This window comes from Oncorhynchus tshawytscha, linkage group LG27, assembly GCF_018296145.1.
Source record: "Oncorhynchus tshawytscha isolate Ot180627B linkage group LG27, Otsh_v2.0, whole genome shotgun sequence".
NCBI lineage: Eukaryota > Metazoa > Chordata > Actinopteri > Salmoniformes > Salmonidae > Oncorhynchus > Oncorhynchus tshawytscha.
This window is the reverse complement of record NC_056455.1, coordinates 18,140,240-18,159,924: the sequence shown is the minus strand read 5'-3', so window position 1 is coordinate 18,159,924 and position 19,685 is coordinate 18,140,240. Positions and strand designations below refer to the sequence as shown.

At 43.0% G+C, this 19,685-nt stretch overlaps 1 protein-coding gene across 1 annotated transcript; it reads right to left on the bottom strand.

The window, feature by feature from the left end:
• Positions 1-3,561: 3,561 nt before the first annotated feature.
• Positions 3,562-5,937, bottom strand: LOC112234128 (somatostatin receptor type 5-like). The gene has a single exon (XM_024402127.2). It carries the CDS (start codon positions 5,849-5,851, stop codon positions 4,406-4,408), a length of 1,446 nt encoding a protein of 481 aa, XP_024257895.1. The 5' UTR covers positions 5,852-5,937; the 3' UTR covers positions 3,562-4,405.
• Positions 5,938-19,685: the final 13,748 nt, after the last annotated feature.

Sequence of the window (19,685 nt, the reverse complement as noted above, 5' to 3'; positions counted from 1 at the left end):
ATCTACACATAGTTAGCTGAGAACATGTCAAAGCATGTGTATTGCCCTTGGATTGAGAGATTTAATCCCAAACCAAATAGCACATCTGGATGAGATAAATACTATGCCTATTCTCTGACTTTCAGGGCTCTGTTGTGTTCTTACCCTTGCTCTACAGGCACTGTTTACATAGTGTTTCCATAGTAGCCACTGCCAAAAAGAGTGAATAATATCAGTGTTATCAGAGTCACCTGCGGTTCTGTTTGCTTCTTTCTGTGCCCATATCATACTTAGGTGGGCGTCTGTGGGTGGAGAGAGCGGACTATGAATCACACAGATTCATAAAGATACCACCCGCTGAACAATCAGGTGGTCAGCTGCTTGCCTCACCTCCGTCTACAATAAGCACTGCGCTGATTATCACTGAGGAAAGATCACACAAACAGTGGAAAACAAAAATCACATAATATAGAATAATCCCGTACACAACTCAAGTATGAGTAAACAAGTGTATATTTGACATGAAAGTGGCAATTATACAACACTTCACAGTATGCTGCTTGTCACAAGTCTGCCCAGCGGAACTGCAAGCATGGCATTGGTGAAACAATTCACTTTTCATAAGCCTTTAATGATGTTTTCACACCTCTTAATGCAGCTGTGAGAGAGAGTGTGTGTGTGGGAGTGTGGCAGCGGCGGGGGTGGCAGAGGAAATGGATTTATCATGGATCAGATAGCATTGTTCAAGTGAGTTAACTGCTTTCTACTATACACTGCTATTTGTATCATTTGTATCATTGAATGCGTGGAGTGTAACAATATACGGAGGCACTTTATGTGTTGGTCAGTGTGGTTTCACCTAATGCCTTCCACTCCACTGGGCAAATTGGTTAATGAGGGCTTGTGTCTGTGTGACAACTCTGGTGTAACGGTCTAATAATGCAGTACCAGTTTCTTTTTCATGGCTTGGTGTGTGCATGATTTACATCCACTATTTTTACATTCTGCGCTCTTTTTGTTGTCCAAGTAAATATCTATGATAAAACAAATACATTTATTAAACATGTAGTCATATGAATCACCTATATGTCAGATATTGTAGATACCATCCCTACAATGTCGTGATTTCAGCCATTCATGCTCATATCTTATCTGTCTATATTCTCATATCCTCTGTCTGTTCAACCTCAATGCCTCCAATGTGGCTCCCCTGTCATAGCTGCCAGATAGCATTCAAAAGAAAAGGAACAAGTAATTCTTAAAAGAAACAATCAGTGTGTAGGAACTCTGATGTTCCTTGACCTTTCAAATGGCATACTATATAGACCGAGTTACGGAAACCAGAGGGTCAAGTGTTGAACAACAACACAACAACAATCATATATGTGCAAACTTGGTATGCCCTCAAGCAAATTGAACACTGTCACCAGATATTTCACCTTGATATTCAGTAACACGAGACACTGTCACCGGATATTTCACCTTGATATTCAGTCACATGAGACACTGTCACCAGATATTTCACCTTGATATTCAGTCACATGAGACACTGTCACCGGATATTTCACCTTGATATTCAGTAACACGAGACACTGTCACCGGATATTTCACCTTGATATTCAGTAACACGAGACACTGTCACCGGATATTTCACCTTGATATCAGTAACATGAGACACTGTCACCGGATATTTCACCTTGATATTCAGTAACATGAGACACTGTCACCAGATATTCCACCTGGACCCGTACAAATCAGCTGGGCTTGACAATCTGGACCCCCTATTTCTGAAACTTTCCGCCGCCATTGTCGCAACCCCTATTACCAGCCTGTTCAACCTCTCTTTCATATCGTCTGAGATCCCCAAGGATTGGAAAGCTGCCGCAGTCATCCCCCTCTTCAAAGGGGGAGACACCCTGGACCCAAACTGTTACAGACCTATATCCATCCTGCCCTGCCTATCTAAGGTCTTCGAAAGCCAAGTCAACAAACAGGTCACTGACCATCTCGAATCCCACCGTACCTTCTCCGCTGTGCAATCTGGTTTCCGAGCCGGTCACGGGTGCACCTCAGCAACACTCAAGGTACTAAACGATATCATAACCGCCATCGATAAAAGACAGTACTGTGCAGCCGTCTTCATTGACCTTGCCAAGGCTTTCGACTCTGTCAATCACCATATTCTTATCGGCAGACTCAGTAGCCTCGGTTTTTCGGATGACTGCCTTGCCTGGTTCACCAATTACTTTGCAGACAGAGTTCAGTGTGTCAAATCGGAGGGCATACTGTCCGGTCCTCTGGCAGTCTCTATGGGGGTGCCACAGGGTTCAATTCTCGGGCCGACTCTTTTCTCTGTATATATCAATGACGTTGCTCTTGCTGCGGGCGATTCCCTGATCCACCTCTACGCAGACGACACCATTCTATATACTTTCGGCCCGTCATTGGACACTGTGCTATCCAACCTCCAAACAAGCTTCAATGCCATACAACACTCCTTCCGTGGCCTCCAACTGCTCTTAAACGCTAGTAAAACCAAATGCATGCTTTTCAACCGATCGCTGCCTGCACCCGCATGCCCGACTAGCATCACCACCCTGGATGGTTCCGACCTTGAATATGTGGACATCTATAAGTACCTAGGTGTCTGGCTAGACTGCAAACTCTCCTTCCAGACTCATATCAAACATCTCCAATCGAAAATCAAATCAAGAGTCGGCTTTCTATTCCGTAACAAAGCCTCCTTCACTCACGCCGCCAAGCTTACCCTAGTAAAACTGACTATCCTTCCGATCCTCGACTTCGGCGATGTCATCTACAAAATGGCTTCCAACACTCTACTCAGCAAACTGGATGCAGTCTATCACAGTGCCATCCGTTTTGTCACTAAAGCACCTTATACCACCCACCACTGCGACCTGTATGCTCTAGTCGGCTGGCCCTCATTACATATTCGTCGCCAGACCCACTGGCTCCAGGTCATCTACAAGTCCATGCTAGGTAAAGCTCCGCCTTATCTCAGTTCACTGGTCACGATGGCAACACCCATCCGTAGCACGCGCTCCAGCAGGTGTATCTCACTGATCATCCCTAAAGCCAACACCTCATTTGGCCGCCTTTCATTCCAGTACTCTGCTGCCTGTGACTGGAACGAATTGCAAAAATCGCTGAAGTTGGAGACTTTTATCTCCCTCACCAACTTCAAACATCAGCTATCTGAGCAGCTAACCGATCGCTGCTGCTGTACATAGTCTATTGGTAAATAGCCCACCCATTTTCACCTACCTCATCCCCATACTGTTTTTATTTATTTACTTGCTCTTTTGCACACCAATATCTCTACCTGTACATGACCATCTGATCATTTATCACTCCAGTGTTAATCTGCAAAATTGTAATTATTCGCCTACCTCCTCATGCCTTTTGCACACATTGTATATAGACTCCCCCCTTTGTTTTCTACTGTGTTATTGACTTGTTAATTGTTTATTCCATGTGTAACTCTGTGTTGTCTGCTCACACTGCTATGCTTTATCTTGGCCAGGTCGCAGTTGCAAATGAGAACTTGTTCTCAACTGGCCTACCTGGTTAAATAAAGGTGAAATAAAAAAATAAAAAAAATAAATAAAACCTTGATATTCAGTAACATGAGACACTGTCACCAGATATTTCACCTTGATATTCAGTAACATGAGACACTGTCACCGGATGCCAAGTTGCCAACTCTTTCCAGAGCCCTTTTCTTCCCCCATATAGCAGCAGTACAAACACAACCACGGCTCACAACACACAAGCAAAATAAACCCTCAAAAATCTATAACCACCGTTTGATTTTATGCCAATCAGGGCACCTGTTTTCCTCCTCTGATTGTGCATGTAGGGCCATTCTGTTGGCATGGAATAGAAGCTACACAAGGTGCCTTCTTTTTCTTCTGTCCTCTGTTCCTCCAGCTAAGGTGTAGCGAGGTGAATGACTACGATATAAATGTGACGCTACATTCATCTATATATAATTGATTGTCACATTGTGCAGTAAAAATGTAATACAATTACAATCAGATATGTCAGATAAGTTTGGAAAAAGGCACAGACATTATGTACATACAGTGATCTTGTGGTAAAACATATAAACACAGATTGAAATTATACAAATGTCTTCAGAAATAACCTAGTATATACACGGTTTTACAGGCAGTATCAAGTCATTGTAACACAAATTCCATTGGCTTGATGTAGAGTTCAAACACTCTCAGCCCGTTGATCAGAAATGTAGCATTAAAATAATGAAAGGTGCTATGGCCTTACAGAGTGCTTCTCTTCTCTATATGTGTATAGCGCTGTACATTTAAATAGACATTACTTGAATAACACAAAATATTAATGCAAGTTCCATCAGGTAACTGACTTCAGAGACAGTTATTTTACATTATAGGTAGCTTATCTCCAGTGAGGAGTTCTTCTCCACTGGCTCCTCTGGCAGTGGTTTGACACTCCCATTGGTGTGTCCATTATGCAGGGATGCTGGAGGCCCCAAGTTTGGGCCTTTCCCACCAATGTCACCAGCTTTGGCTTTCCTTTCTGGGGATACCACATGCTCAGATGCCCCTGGAGCTGGCGCCTTGGGTGTTAACAGGGCCAGGGAACTCTCAGGATGTCCGTTCCCATTCTGGGCGATCCTACAGATCTCCGTCATCTCTGTGACGTCCTCCCTGTCGTCATCATCCTCTTCCTCCTCCTCATCTCGTACGACCCTCCTCAAGCTCTCCCGGGGCTTCAGCACCCTCCTTCTCTCCTCCTGCTGCTGCTGGCGCTCAGTCAGGTCGTGGCTCTCCACTTTGCGTGAGGAGCGACACAGGGCCTTGCGGAAGCCCCGCTTAAAGTTTTCTGACAGGAAGCCGTAGACGATGGGGTTGGCGCAGCTGTTGGCGTAGCCCATTACCACAACAAAGTAGTAGAGGCCCGGGTACTCTGATGGCAGAGACACCAGCAGGTTGAGGATGTTGAGGGCGTAGAAGGGCAACCAGCAGAAGACAAACACGGCCACCACGATCACCACCATGCGCGTCACCTTGCGCTCCGATTTCCTGCGCTTGGTGGACGTGGCGTGGACCTTCTTGCCAGAGCTGCGGATCTTGAAGACGATGAGCAGGTAGCAGAGGCAGATGATGAGGAGTGGGCAGAAGAAACCCACTGTGGACGTGTAGATGATAAAAGCCGCCCGCCAAATGTCGGCCGGCCGAGGCCAGGAGATATTGCAGGTGCCGCCCGTCTTGTGGACGTTGGCGAAGATTACCACAGGCAGGACCACCAGGAAGGAGATGGCCCATACTGTGCCGTTGACCACCTTGGCCACCTGGGGCCGCCGCCACTTGGAGGAGCGTATGGGATGTACCACTGCCAAGTAGCGGTCAATGCTCATGACGGTCAGGCAGAAGATGGAGGTGAACTGGTTGATGGAGTCCACGGTCATGACCAGGCGGCACATAAAGGAGCCAAAGGGCCAAAACTGGAGGGTGTTCTGGACAGCCAGGAAGGGCAGGCCCAGCATGAAGAGCTCATCAGCGATGGCAAGGTTCAGGATGTAGATGTTAGTCACAGACTCCGTCTTGGAGTAGTGCAGCACAATGTGGATGACCAGGCTGTTCCCGCCAAGGCCGATGACACAGACGATGATGTAGATGAGTGGGATGAGGACCCCTGCTACACTGGGTCCTAATGGCATCTCTGGAATGTTGGTGGAGTTGATACAGTTGAAGAGAGTGTCGTTGAGGAGGGTGTCATTGAGGAGGGTGTCGTTGCATAGTAGCAAAGACAGGGGGAGGTGGGGGTAAGGGCTGGGGACTGTTCTGTTCTCCCACATGTCCTCTGCCATCTCTGAGGGGGCGGTGAGCAGAAGTCCAGGCAGGAGAGATGGAGGAGCAGGGGGATGTCTGTCTGTCTCTCTCAACTCCCACCCATCTGTCCTGTGGAGAGACCAGAAAGACTTATTAAACTGAGATCTTTCATATCTCATTTTTTATTGAGAAGCATCTGTAGCTCAATGGAGAGACACAAATTAAAAGGGATGTGACAGACTTGATGTCTTTTTTATAACCTTTATTTAACTAGGCAAGTCAGTTAAGAACAAATTCTTATTTTCAATGACGGCCTAGGAACAGTGGGTTAACTGCCTGTTCAGGGGCAGAACGACAGATTTGTACTTTGTCTGCTCAGGGATTTGAACTTGCAACATTCCGGTTACTAGTCCAACACTCTAACCACTAGGCTACCCTGCCGCCACACATGTCTGTTATGCCTCTTATGGGCTCTTTCAGGGCCAAGGCACAATAGTAGCCAGACAATACCTCATTGAGGGTTTTCTAAACAGCTTTAATTGTGTTCTTGCACTTCATTCAGGTGAAAGCCTTCTTTGGTAAATTCCCAGAAGCATGAGGTACATGAGAGAAGAAGACGTCAGTGTCTGGTTGTGTGAAAAGCTGCTGTTAAAACAAGTCTCAAGACAAATGAAGAGCTGGGGAAACAATGAGAGCGAAGATGAAACAAAACAAAAAAGAGCAGCAGGTGGTGGAGGTCAAATGAAATGATAAGTATGAAATTATGAAAAAGGACACCCAAACGGGATACTAGGTACGCAGCCCAGCATGAGTCAGACAGGAAATAATTAAGGCCAGGCAAGGAGTGAGGGCATGGAGAGAAATTGACCAGATCGCAACACCTGTCTTTGGCTTCTCTTTGTAGCTATTGACCCCTCAGACAAACTAAACAGAGTGTGTTCCCACAAACAGCCACTGCTGGGGCTAAATATTTACATTTTATTGGTAACTAGGTACTCTGGTGCACCACAGGCCACTGTGTGTAGCTCTTCTGCCAACACATATGCTGTCATTGGTGTCTATGTACTTGTATGAATGTAAATATGGAGTGTGTGTATGTGTGCACAGTTAATGTGAGACAGGAGAAATATCAGGTAAGCTCAAAGGCTTTGGAGGGCCCTTTTTGTATCTAGCTGTGGAGTCGCAATGCCACGCTGGGTAAACATCCACTACTGATGACGTCTAGGGGTTCTGGAACAAATTAACACCTGGCTTTCTCTCTATCTACCTCCTTCCATCATACTGTGTAGATCCCATGAAAACACATACAAGAATGACCCTGGATTCATCTCTTTATGCTACGAAGCTGTAACAGCATTGTATATCGTTTTAAATCACTTGCAAAAATGTGACTTTTATTATTTTTTATTATAAAGAAGATTATGTATTGATTTAACATAATGTCCTGGGTCAAGCAGGTCATCCTTTGTCCCTTGGTACGTGGTCCTGTTTCATAGGTACCATCATCACAAGAGAGGTATTTGGTCAGCAATGGATGTACTGAACTACAAAATGGACACATACACATGAATTCTAGGGACTTCCCACTGGGCAAAAACTGGTTGAATCAAGGTTGTTTCCATGTCATAAAAAATAAATACATGTGATGATGTTGAATCAACGTGGAAAACTGATTGAATTTGCAAAAAGTCATCAACGTAAGGGAATTTTTAACGTAAATCCAACATCATGGTGCAATTTTTTTGTTGATTTGACGTTGACTTTGCATTAGTTGACAATTCAACTAAATATACATAAAAATAGTAGTTGAACGGACATCTGTACCAAGTGGTTTAGAACATGTCATATTTATCACCACAGTTAAATGTGATCCAGTTTGGTATATTATCATGCTTTTCAAATCTATTCGTTTCTGTTCCATGAAATATGCATAATAATATTTTCTCTGTTTTCGGAAATGTAATTTAATGAATTTTTTTCAGGAAAATCAAGACCCTACTTATAATAGCACAGATGTGAGCTGAGCTCATTGATAGGGTTCATCAAACACTGTTTCCTCAGTTCACTAAAAGGTTATCATCACTTCAAAATCTGGAAGCTGAGGTGAAGCAGATTCAAAGCAGGCTTTCCACCTCACTGACGCTCAGGTTCTGATCTGAGGGAGATACATGAAGAAAGACCAACTGTGAAAATGTACTGGCAAAGGAACGTGAGAGATAAACAGATGTTTTAGGGGTTGAAATTAAACATTATACAGTATATACACTGAGTGTACAAAACATTAAGACAGACTGATCAGGTGTATCCGGGTGAAATATGTGATCCCTTATTGATGTCACTTGTTAAATCCACTTCAACGCTGCCGGGTTTTTCAAGCTCAACAGTTTCCCATGTGTATCAAGAATGGTCCACAACATAAAGGACATCCATCCACTTTTGACACCTTGTAGAGTCCATGCCCCGGCGAATTGAGGCTGTTTGGAGGGCAAAAGGATGCAACTCAATATTAGGAAGGTGTTCTTAATGTTTTGTACACTCAGTGTATATTTCTTAAATGTTTCATTTTGACTAAGAGCATTTTTCTACATTGCACAATTTCTATATTCTAAATGGTTTGATTATTTTCATGCGAGGTTCATACATTTACCATCCTCCAACATTGGTGCTGGTTTCCACGAGCTGCGGAGACACCAGAAGGAATGCGTTGGGATTGCTGCCATAAATCAAACAGAACCAAATCAAGGGCACACATGACAGGCTAACAAGATCACACTCTGAAGTCTTCAGCTCCACATGGAGAAGAGAGGGAAGCCATTGCATTTATCTTCATCCTTGGGTTATGAACATAACATTGTCACTAATGCCTTGATTTCCTTCAGTTATTAACATATTGTCAGTGGAATGGTCTTTGCACGATGGGACAGTTTTTCTCTGAAGACTCTCTCTTATCTCCAGCATTTCTCTTCTCTGCACAGAGAAGAGCAGCTCAGGACCTGTGGGCCAACCTTAAAAAGACTAGTACATTTACAAATTGGGGTTCTGAGCTGATCAGGGTACCATGGGGAAGGCAGGAACATAGTATGAATGCAGACCACACACGTCTTTCAATCAATGTCATTCTCTTTTACTCTTTCACTCGGGAGCCATTTGTCCAGCAAACAAATATTTCTGAATGAGTCTGGCCAGTCAGTGTGGCAGTGCGGAGCTGCCATGGGAAAAGAGACATTAAAACTAAGTGACTAATTCAGAGCCAGATCCACATAATCAGCCCTCTTAGCCAGATCAATTGTGTTCCATAGCGGGGAAGAACAGAAGACACATGCCTCTTAAAGATGATCACTAATGCATATGATCATACACGGTTTAATCGGTACACCCATCTAGTACCGGGTCTAACCCCCCTTTGCCTCCAGAACAGCCTGAATTATTTGGGGCATGGAATCATTGCTCAATTGATATCGAGGGACCTAACGTGTGCCAGGAAAACATTCCCCATACCACACCACCGCCACCAGCATGTACCGTTGACAACAGGCAGGATGAGGCCATGGACTCATGCTGCTTACACCAAATCCTGGGTTTTGTCGGAACAGTCAATGTTTTTCCACTCCTCAATGGTCCAGTGTTTGTGATGGCGTGCCCACTGGAGTCGCTTCGTTTTTAACTGATAGGTGTGGAACCGGGTGTGTTTGTCTGCTGTAATAGCCCATCTGTGACAAGGATTGACAAAATGTGCATTTCGAGATACACAGCACTGTTGTACTGCACCGTTATTTGCCTGATTGTCGCCCGTCTGTTAGCTTGCCATTCTCCTTTGACCTCTCATCAATGTGCTGTTTTTGCCCACAGGACTGCTGCTGACTGGATGATTTTTGTGTGTCGCACCATTCTCTGTAAACCCTAGACACTCTCGCGCGTGAAAATCCCAGGAGGGCGGCTGTTTCTGAGATACTGATTCTGGCGCACCTGGCACCGACGATCATACTTTAATTAAACATTTTATTTCACCTTTATTTAACCAGGTAGGCCAGTTGAGAACAAGTTCTCATTTACAGCTGCGACCTGGCCAAGATAAAGCAAAGTAGTGTGACACAAACAATAACACGAAGTTACACATGGAATAAACAAACATACAGTCAATAACACTATAGAAACGTATATATGCAGTGTGTGCAAATGAGGTAAGATGAGGGAGGTAAGGCAATAAATAGGCCATAGTGGCGAAATAATTACAATTTAGCAATTAAACACTGGAGTGATAGATGTTCAGAAGATGAATGGGCAAGTAGAAATACTGGGGTGCGAAGGAGCAAAAAAAAGAAATAACAGTATGGGGATGAGGTAGTTGGATGGGCTATTTACAGATGGGCTATGTACAGGTGCAGTGATCTGTGAGCTGCTCTGACAGCTGGTGCTTAAAGTTAGAGAGGGAGATATGAGTCTCCAGCTTCAGTGATTTTTGCAATTCGTTCCAACTGGAACTGGAAGGAAAGGCGGCCGATGTAGGAATTGGCTTTGGGGGTGACCAGTGAAATATACCTGCTGGAGCGCGTGCTATGGGTGGGTGCTGCTATGGTGACCAGTGAGCTGAGATAAGGCAGGGATTTACCTAGCAAAGACTTATAGATGACCTGGGGCAAGTGGGTTTGGTGACGAATATGAAGCCAGGGCCAGCCAACGAGAGCATACAGGTTGCAGTGGTGGGTAGTATATGGGGATTTGGTGACAAAACGGATGGCACTGTGATAGACTGCATCCAATTGGCTGAGTAAAGTGTTGGAGGCTATTTTGTAAATGACATCGCCAAAGTCAAGGATCGGTAGGATAGTCATTTACGAGGGTATGTTTGGCAGCATGAGTGAAGGATGCTTTGTTGCGAAATAAGAAGCTGATTCTAGATTTAGTTTTGGAATGGAGATGCTTAATGTAAGTCTGGAAGGAGAGTTTACAGTCTAACCATGTACAGTATGTATTTGACACCTATGTATTTGTAGTTGTCCACATATTCTAAGTCAGAACCGTCCAGAGTAGTGATGCTGGACAGGCAGGCAGGAGCGGGCAGCGATCGGTTAAAGGGCATGCATTTAGTTTTACTTGCATTTAAGAGCAGTTGGAGGCCACGGAAGGAGAGTTGTATGGCATTGAAGCTCATCTGGAGGTTAGTTCACACAGTGTCCAAAGAAGGGTCTGAAGTATACAGAATGGTGTCGTCTGCGTAGAGGTGAATCAGAGAATCACCAGCAGCAAGACTGACATCATTGATGTATACAGAGAAAAGAGTCGGCCCAATAATTGAACCCTGTGGCACCCCCATAGAGACTGCCAGAGGTCCGGACAACAGGCCCTCCGATTTGACACACTGAACTTGGTCTGAGTAGTAGTTGGTGAACCAGGCGAGGCAGTCATTTGAGAAACCAAGGCTGCTGAGTCTGCCGATAAGAATGTGGTGATTGACAGAGTCGACAGCCTTGGCCAGGTCGATGAATACAGCTGCACAGTATTGTCTCTTATCGATGGCGGTTATAATATTGTTTAGGATCTTGAGCGTGGCTGAGGTGCACCAATGACCAGCTCGGAAACCAGATTTCATAGCAGAGAAGGTAAGGTAGTTGGTGAACCAGGCAAGGCAGTCATTAGAAAAACCGAGGCTACTGAGTCTGCCGATAAGAATATGATGATTGACAGAGTCGAAAGACTTGGCCAGGTCGATGAAGATGGCTGCACAGTACTGTCTTTTATCGATGGCGGTTATGATATCGTTTAGTACCTTGAGCGTGGCTGAGGTGCACCCGTGACCGGCTCGGAAACCAGATTGCACAGCGGAGAGGGTACGGTGGGATTCGAGATGGTCAGTGACCTGTTTGTTGACTTGGCTTTCGAAGACCTTAGATAGGCAGGGCAGGATGGATATAGGTCTGTAACAGTTTGGGTCCAGGGTGTCTCCCCCTTTGAAGAGGGGGATGACTGCGGCAGCTTTCCAATCCTTGGGGATCTCAGACGATATGAAAGAGAGGTTGAACAGGCTGGTAATAGGGGTTGTGACAATGGCGGCGGATAGTTTCAGAAATAGAGGGTCCAGATTGTCAAGCCCAGCTGATTTGTACGGGTCCAGGTTTTGCAGCTCTTTCAGAACATCTGCTATCTGGATTTGGGTAAAGGAGAACCTGGAGAGGCTTGGGCGAGTAGCTGCGGGGGGGCGGAGCGGTTGGCCGAGGTTGGAGTAGCCAGGAGGAAGGCATGGCCAGCCGTTGAGAAATGCTTGTTGAAGTTTTCGATAATCATGGATTTATCGGTGGTGACCGTGTTACCTAGCCTCAGTGCAGTGGGCAGCTGGGAGGAGGTGCTCTTGTTCTCCATGGACTTTACAGTGTCCCAGAACTTTTTGGAGAGAGCTACAGGATGCAAATTTCTGCCTGAAGAAGCTGGCCTTTGCTTTCCTGACTGACTGTGTGTATTGGTTCCTGACTTCCCTGAACAGTTGCATACAGTTGCATACACGACAGGACGAAGACAAAGAAGCCTGACTGCTACGACATCTTGGAATGATACCACGCTCAAAGTTGCTTAGATCACTAGTTTTTCCCATTCTAACGTTCAATCGAACAGTAACTGAATTCCTCGATGCCTGTCTGCATGGTTTATATAGCAAGCCATGGCCACGTGACTCACTGTCTGTAGGAGCGAACCATTTTAGTGAATGGGGTGGTGTACCTAATAAACTGGCAACAGAGTGTGTTTAAAAAAAATGTTTCCATAGGCGCTTTCATTTCACTGTCATGAGGATATGTTGCTATGGAAAGGTTATTGAGAGACAGGGAGTGCCCTCGTTTTCTTGGGCATGATATAAATAGGACGACAATAACAACAAAAAACAACAGCAATCCAATGTTTTTTGACAACTGCCACCCAGTCCTACTCTTGGCTTCGTCATTCTCTTTGAAACAGGTGTCACAGCCTTTGATGCCAGTCTATTTTGATGCTCTTCGATTGGTCGAGGGACTTGACTCAATAATGAGCACTTTCTGTCATTTCTCCTCTTTGCCCATCTGAGATAATGTATACGACATGAAGTTCATAGAGATAATGATCTCTTAATTAATCATTTATAAACAGTTTAAAAATAGTTTACTTACCATTTATTAATCATTGTTCCTACATTTGTAAATGTCAACAAGCAATCTCTAAAGAGTAATGTATATTCCCAATTTGTAAATGATTAATAATGTTCTACTATTGTACTTGTAAAACAGTTATAAAGAAAGTATTATCAACTCATAAAATGATTTATAAGGCATTTGTTAATGGCTGACTAATGGTTTGATATTTATAAATGTATTTACATATAGTGCCTTCAGAAAGTATTCACACCACTTGGCCTTTTCCACATTTTGTTGTGTTACAGCCTGAATTAAAAAAGGATTAAATTCAGATTTCTTTTCACTGCCCTACACACAATACCCCATAATGTTAAAGTGGAATTATGGTTTTAGACATTTTTACAAATGAATTACAAATGAAAAGCTGAAATGTCTTCAGTCAAAATATATTCAACCCCTTTGTTAGGGCAAGCCTAAATACGTTCAGGAGTAAACATGCGCTTAACAAGTCACATAATAAATTGCATGGACTCACTCTGTGTACATGATTTTTGAATGACTACCGCATCTCTCTACCCCACACATATAATCATCTCTAAGGTCCAGTAGCAGTGGGTGGGTACAATCACCAAGCCAGAAAAAAGGCATATTACAACCTATGTGTTGTGATAATTGCGTTGTTTGCTCTATAACCTGTTAGTTCATACAGTATGCCTTGCGGCCATGATATATAGGCCTAAGACCTAGACAATAAGAGGACACAGTGGCAGAATAAATTCAACCCAACTTTTGTTTCATCACAAAACCAGAGAGCAACCTCTGTCCGGTGAAGTCCACAAAGCATAATGTATGTAGTTACAACTAAAAGATACCAAAAATGATTCAATCCAATCAATGTAACATAAATATGATGTGGCTGTCCATGGTTCTGATTTATGTGTGTGTGTTGATTCACCCTACTTGTAGAGAAATGTCAATGCTATCCTCCTCTCTTTCATGTTGACGAAACGTCTATGTCCTAGGCTACCTGGCTAACATGCTTGCTCGCTAGCCTAACTTCCTTTCATGGACCATGTTAGCTAGTTACAGTTTTTTCCAACTGCTTACACACAAAATCTTTTCATGTCACACAATTTTTGAAACCTCTCACTCAAAGTGCAAAACTACACACCAAATATCCAAAACCATAAGCTATTTCTCAGCCTTTGACTCAGTTATCAATTGCATAAAACACTTCTTTCAAAACACTACACACAATTCTCTACCTAAAACACAACCAATCAAAATGCTACAATTATTCACCAGGTCACACACACACTCCTCACATGTGCAAACACTAATAGCTTAACTCATCACTTACCAATCCCTGCTTTACTGTAGTATAGGCCTATAAATAGGTCAAAGGTCAGATTACCTGTTTTGAACAATGGATGCCAACATTGGTCAGAGAGCAAGAGGAGTAGGAGGGAGAGGAAGAAGAGGACGGGGGCAAAGAAGAGAAGGAAGGAGAGCCATCTATGATGAGATTAGGGCAACACTTGTTGATCATGTGATCAACCACAGTTTGACCATGAGAGAGGCTGGACTGAGAGTCCAGCCCAACTTGAATCGATTTACAGTGGCGTCCATAATTCGAACCTTCAGAAATGTGAACAGGTATGCAACTATCTAATGACTATTTTAGCATTACAGTAATGTACTGTAAAATACGTATGACTGCATAGTATTGCATAAACATTTGTAACTCTAAGCGATCCATTTACTGCACTGCATTGAATGAATGAGGTTGGTTATCATGCTGGTCTACATTTTTTTTTTACATTGTTTACAGCTCCTATGCTGAACACATACTGTGTTTGAATTCTGTACAGAGTGGAAAGGCAAAGACATCATGGAGGACGAGGACACTTGTTTACAGATGTACAAGAGACTGCAATTATAAATATGGTTTTGGCCAACAATGCAATTAGGATTCGAGAGATAAGAGAGCATATCTTGAATAATGACACCATATTTAACAACATCAATGCTGTAAGCCTGTCGACCATACAACGTGTCCTCCAACGGCACCGAGTGACGATGAAACAACTTTACAAGGTGCCATTTGAGAGAAACTCTGACAGAGTCAAGAATATGCGACATGACTTTGTAGAGGTATGTATGCAACACTACTTCCAGTACTTCAGACATACCATATTTACTCATCTGTATATAATTTTGTCTGTTGCAGAGAGTATTGGAGCTGGATGCCCATGTAATTCGCCATTAATTTATTTATGTGGATGAGGTTGGCTTCAACCTCACCAAAACCAGGCGCCGCCGAAGAAATGTAATAGGACAGAGGGCAATTACCAATGTCCCCGGACAGCGTGGGGGTAATATAACTATGTGCTGCCATCACTCAAAACGGGGTCCTCCATCACAATGTCACACTGGGTCCGTACAACGCCGGCCATATGCTCACTTTTCTGGATGTAATTTACACAATGCTTGTCCCTGATCCAGATCAGGAGCCTGATAGATTTGTCGTTTTTATGGGATAATGTTAGTTTTCACCGGGCTGTTCTGGTCCAAAACTGGTTTGCCACCCATCCACAATTTGTAGTTTTGTACCTACCCCCATATTCACCTTTTCTAAATCCCATAGAGGAATTCTTCTCAGCCTGGCGCTGGAAAGTGTATGATCGTCAACCCTATGCCCGCATGCCGCTTCTCCAGGCAATGGAGGACGCATGTGGGGACATAGAGGTTGTCTCTGTCCAAGGTTGGATGCGCCATGCTAGGAGATACTTCCCTCGATGTTTGGCAAGAGAAAACGTATCTTGTATTGTATTGTGGCCGGACCCAGGCCGGAGAAGAGATGAAGCGTAACTTAGCACTGGTGACTGCCCCCCCCACCAATTCCTGGACTACCCCCCCGGGACCCCACACACACAATTGTGTTCTTTACTGTATTCTAAAGAATATACTTTTGGTTTACATATGTTTATGGTTTTGTTGTATGCTACTGTATACAACAGTAATGTTTGGCCTAATAAATATTTTTTGTTTCTACATTGCATTGGTGTTTACAGTGTACTTGTTACCCCTCTCAGCAGATTACTTTCACTGTAGAACATTGTATTGAAATGTAGATATAAGCCTATGAAATACCAAAGAGCTTTAGATTGAGAACAACAGTGTTTACATGGTATATCCAAAAATGTACTATTATGAAGGCAGTGTTTGCCATTTGATGCAAATGCTTCATTCTGACCTGTGTTTATGGCATTTTGAATGCAGTGTTACATTTTGAAGGAGATGTGAGGCATTTTGCATTTTGTGTGTGCAGTTTTGGGAATTGTGTGTAGAGTTTTGAAGAAAAATAGTTTTGAAAACGCGTGTAAGCAGTTGGAAAAAACTGTAATATTAACCTTCTACATCTAGCTACATATTGAGCTTCCATCCTCACAGGCTGGGGGCACAATGTATGAATTTATGATTGGATCAGAATCTCTGTTATAATCATTGGCCAGTATGGAGATTTAGGTTAAACCACAAGTCCAAATCCCTATCTCCATCCATGGCTAATTTAGGAAAGGGACAATTTTAGCTCGCTAGCTAGCCACCGGAGGACAACAACACAATGAGATGCAACAATTCAAGTTGTTTCTGATAATGATGTATTGATCTCGATGTGATTTGAGTGAAGCCAAATTCAAATTGGCTTCTCTTGACACTTTGTTTTGGTGCACCAGGACCATTCACAGTTGCGCTCACTCAGTTTAGCTCAACACTAATTGGCTATTATTTTATACTTTTTTTATCAAGGGAGGCCAAATTATGTCTTCCTTTGCATTCAAAGGAAGGGAGGTGTCACGACTCCGACCGAAGGACACTCCCCTTCCCGTTCGGGTGGCGCTCGGCGGTCGTCTTCGCCGGCCTACTAGCTGCTACTGATTATTTCCTCCCCCTCCTTATGTGTTGATTGTGTTCACCTGTTTTGAGTTAGGTAGTAGGCTTTATTAGTCAACCGGCCCGCAGGGTTCCTTGTGCGGGATTAATTATTGTGATCGTCTGTTTGGTGTACTTATGTGCACGTCTATTGGGTTTTGTGTTTTCCCATTTTGTGGGTTTTCCCTGGACGGTTTAAGTCCCCCTGTTTGGGGCATTTGTTTGTTCAGTACGCCCTGTGTTTTTGTGAGGGTTGGCTTATGTTCAGCGTTTGTATCTGTGCATTAAAATAGCACTCCCCTGAACTCTCTGCTTCCTGCGCCTGACTCCTCACCCACTACACTCAGACCGTTACAGGAGGCAACAATGTCATTCAAGGGAGGCAACAATGTTATACACTTTTTGACCAGACATAATCGGATAGATGGCCTACACATAGGCATAGAGACAGAGGGGCGCTGTTTCACTTGCTAAGATGCTTTCTCCGGTGAAAGATATTCAGCCTCTTGCGAATTAAAGGAAAATTATGAAACACAGAGAGACGAAAGATAAGTTATTTTATGTTTTTATCTAGGTACATTTTTTAGGGAAGCCACTGGTAAGGTCCTTCAGTCGAGCAGTGTATTGTTGGATGGAGGTGGAGGGGGGGGGGCGGATATTGAATATCCCTTTGTGCATGGTGAAGTTATTAATTACACTTTGGAAAGTGTATCAATACACCCAGTCACGTCCTAACACAGTGGCCGGAGAGGAAGGAAACAGTCCAGGGATTTCACCATGAGGCCAATGGTGACTTTAAAACAGGTACAGAGTTTAATGGCTGTGATAGAAGAAAACTGAGGATGGATGAACAACATTGTAGTTAATCCACAATACTAACCTAACTGACAGAGTGAAAAGAAGAAAGCCGGTACGGAATAAGAAAAATGACAAAACATACATCCTGTTTGTAACAAGGCGCTAAAGTAATACTGCAAAACATGTGGCAAAGCAATTCACTTTTTGTCCTGAGTACAAAGTGTTATGTTTGGGGCAAATCCAATACAACACATTACACATTACATCACTCTCCATAGTATAGTGGTGGCTGCACCATGTTATGGGTATGCTTGTATTTGTTAAGGACTAGAGGAAAACCTGGTTCAGTCTGCTTTCCACCAGACACTGGGAGATTAATTCACCTTTCAGCATGACAATAACCTATAACAAAATGCCAAATCTACACGGTAGATGCTTACCAAGAAGACAGTGAATGTTCCTGAGTTACAGATTTGACCTAAATCTATTTGAAAATCTACGGCAAGACCTGAAAATGGTTGTCTGGCAACGATCAACAACCAATTTGACAGTGCTTGAAGAATTTTGAAAAGAATAAAAGGCAAATGTTTCACAATCAAGGCGTGGAAAGCTCTTAGAGATTTACCCAGAAAGACTCACAGCTGTAATCGCTGCCAAAGGTGCTTCTATAAAGTATTGACTCAGGGGTGTGAATAGTCTGGTAAATGAGATATTTCTGTATTTCATTTTCAATAGATTTGCTAATATTTCAAAAAGCAGGTTTTCACTTTGTCTTTATGGTGTATTGTGTGTAGATGGGTGAGAAAAAATATAAATTTAGTCCATTTTGAATTCAGCCTGTAACACATATAAATGTGGAATAAGTCAAGGGGTATGAATACTTTCTGAAGGCACTGTATATCATGAATGGGATATTTAGGAATTTTTAATCAGTGAATTTATAAATGTGAGTAGGTCTACATGCACTTATTAATACCTCAGATGACGATTAATGTAGTTGCTTAGAAACCATTTATTAATTATTATTCAACCATTTTGCAGCTCCTAATCTAAAGTGTGCACTATATATAGCTACTTTTATAAATGTTTCATAAATGACTTGTCACTCCCCAAAAGCTGACCACATTTGTAGATAGTACCTGACGCTCCACCAATGGCTAGAAAGAACGTAAAACAAGCAACGGTAAAAGAAGTACACAATTAAGGGACGTATAAGATTTTAAAAAATTAAAAACAGAGTATCTCCAGAATACATTTTAATGCATGAACTTGCTTGAATAATTTCAGTTACATATTTCATAAGCTTCATAACTGCAGTCATTAACAAAGGCCTGATAAATCACAAGTGATCATCAATTTGGGTAACTTGCAGTTGAACCAGAAGCATACGCACAGTGTTATATGGCTGCCGAACACTAGACTAGCCAGGCTATTTCTAAGAATCTCAGATAAAGTGGTGATAATAGCTGTCCATGGGAATGAAGACTCTCAGCTGTTATTTGGTCCCACTAACTGGATGACTAGATGTAGAACACCGTCCTTTGCTACCTGGGAGGTATAATCACTGCTTCCTTGAACTGTTATTTTCTGTTATTTTTGCCTGCTGGCGTTTACAGATAATGCTTTTTCGCAAGCTGTGACCCTCTAGGGGGTCACAGCTTGGGCCATTCCGTTTTTAATTAAGTATCAGTCCCATTTTTTTACCCAATCTAATCTTCCCCTTCAAACGGAAAGCAATCTCAAAGATTCTTGCCTCATAAATATCAATCTTGTTTTTTCATGTTGTGCCACTGTCAGTCAGTAAAAACTGATGATTTAGAGGCCACATTGTTTGAGGAAATAAGGGAACTGAACACAATAATGTATCTATCAGTACAGAAAGACTTAGAATTTAGCATACTGCTAACCATTTTTACCAATCAGAAAGCATTTAAGCACAAATTGGCCAACAGATTCTCCTGACAGATAGGTGATCACAGCACACTAACTAATCCAACTAGCACTTGCATTACTCCTAACATATAGTACTAGGTTTACGTTTACT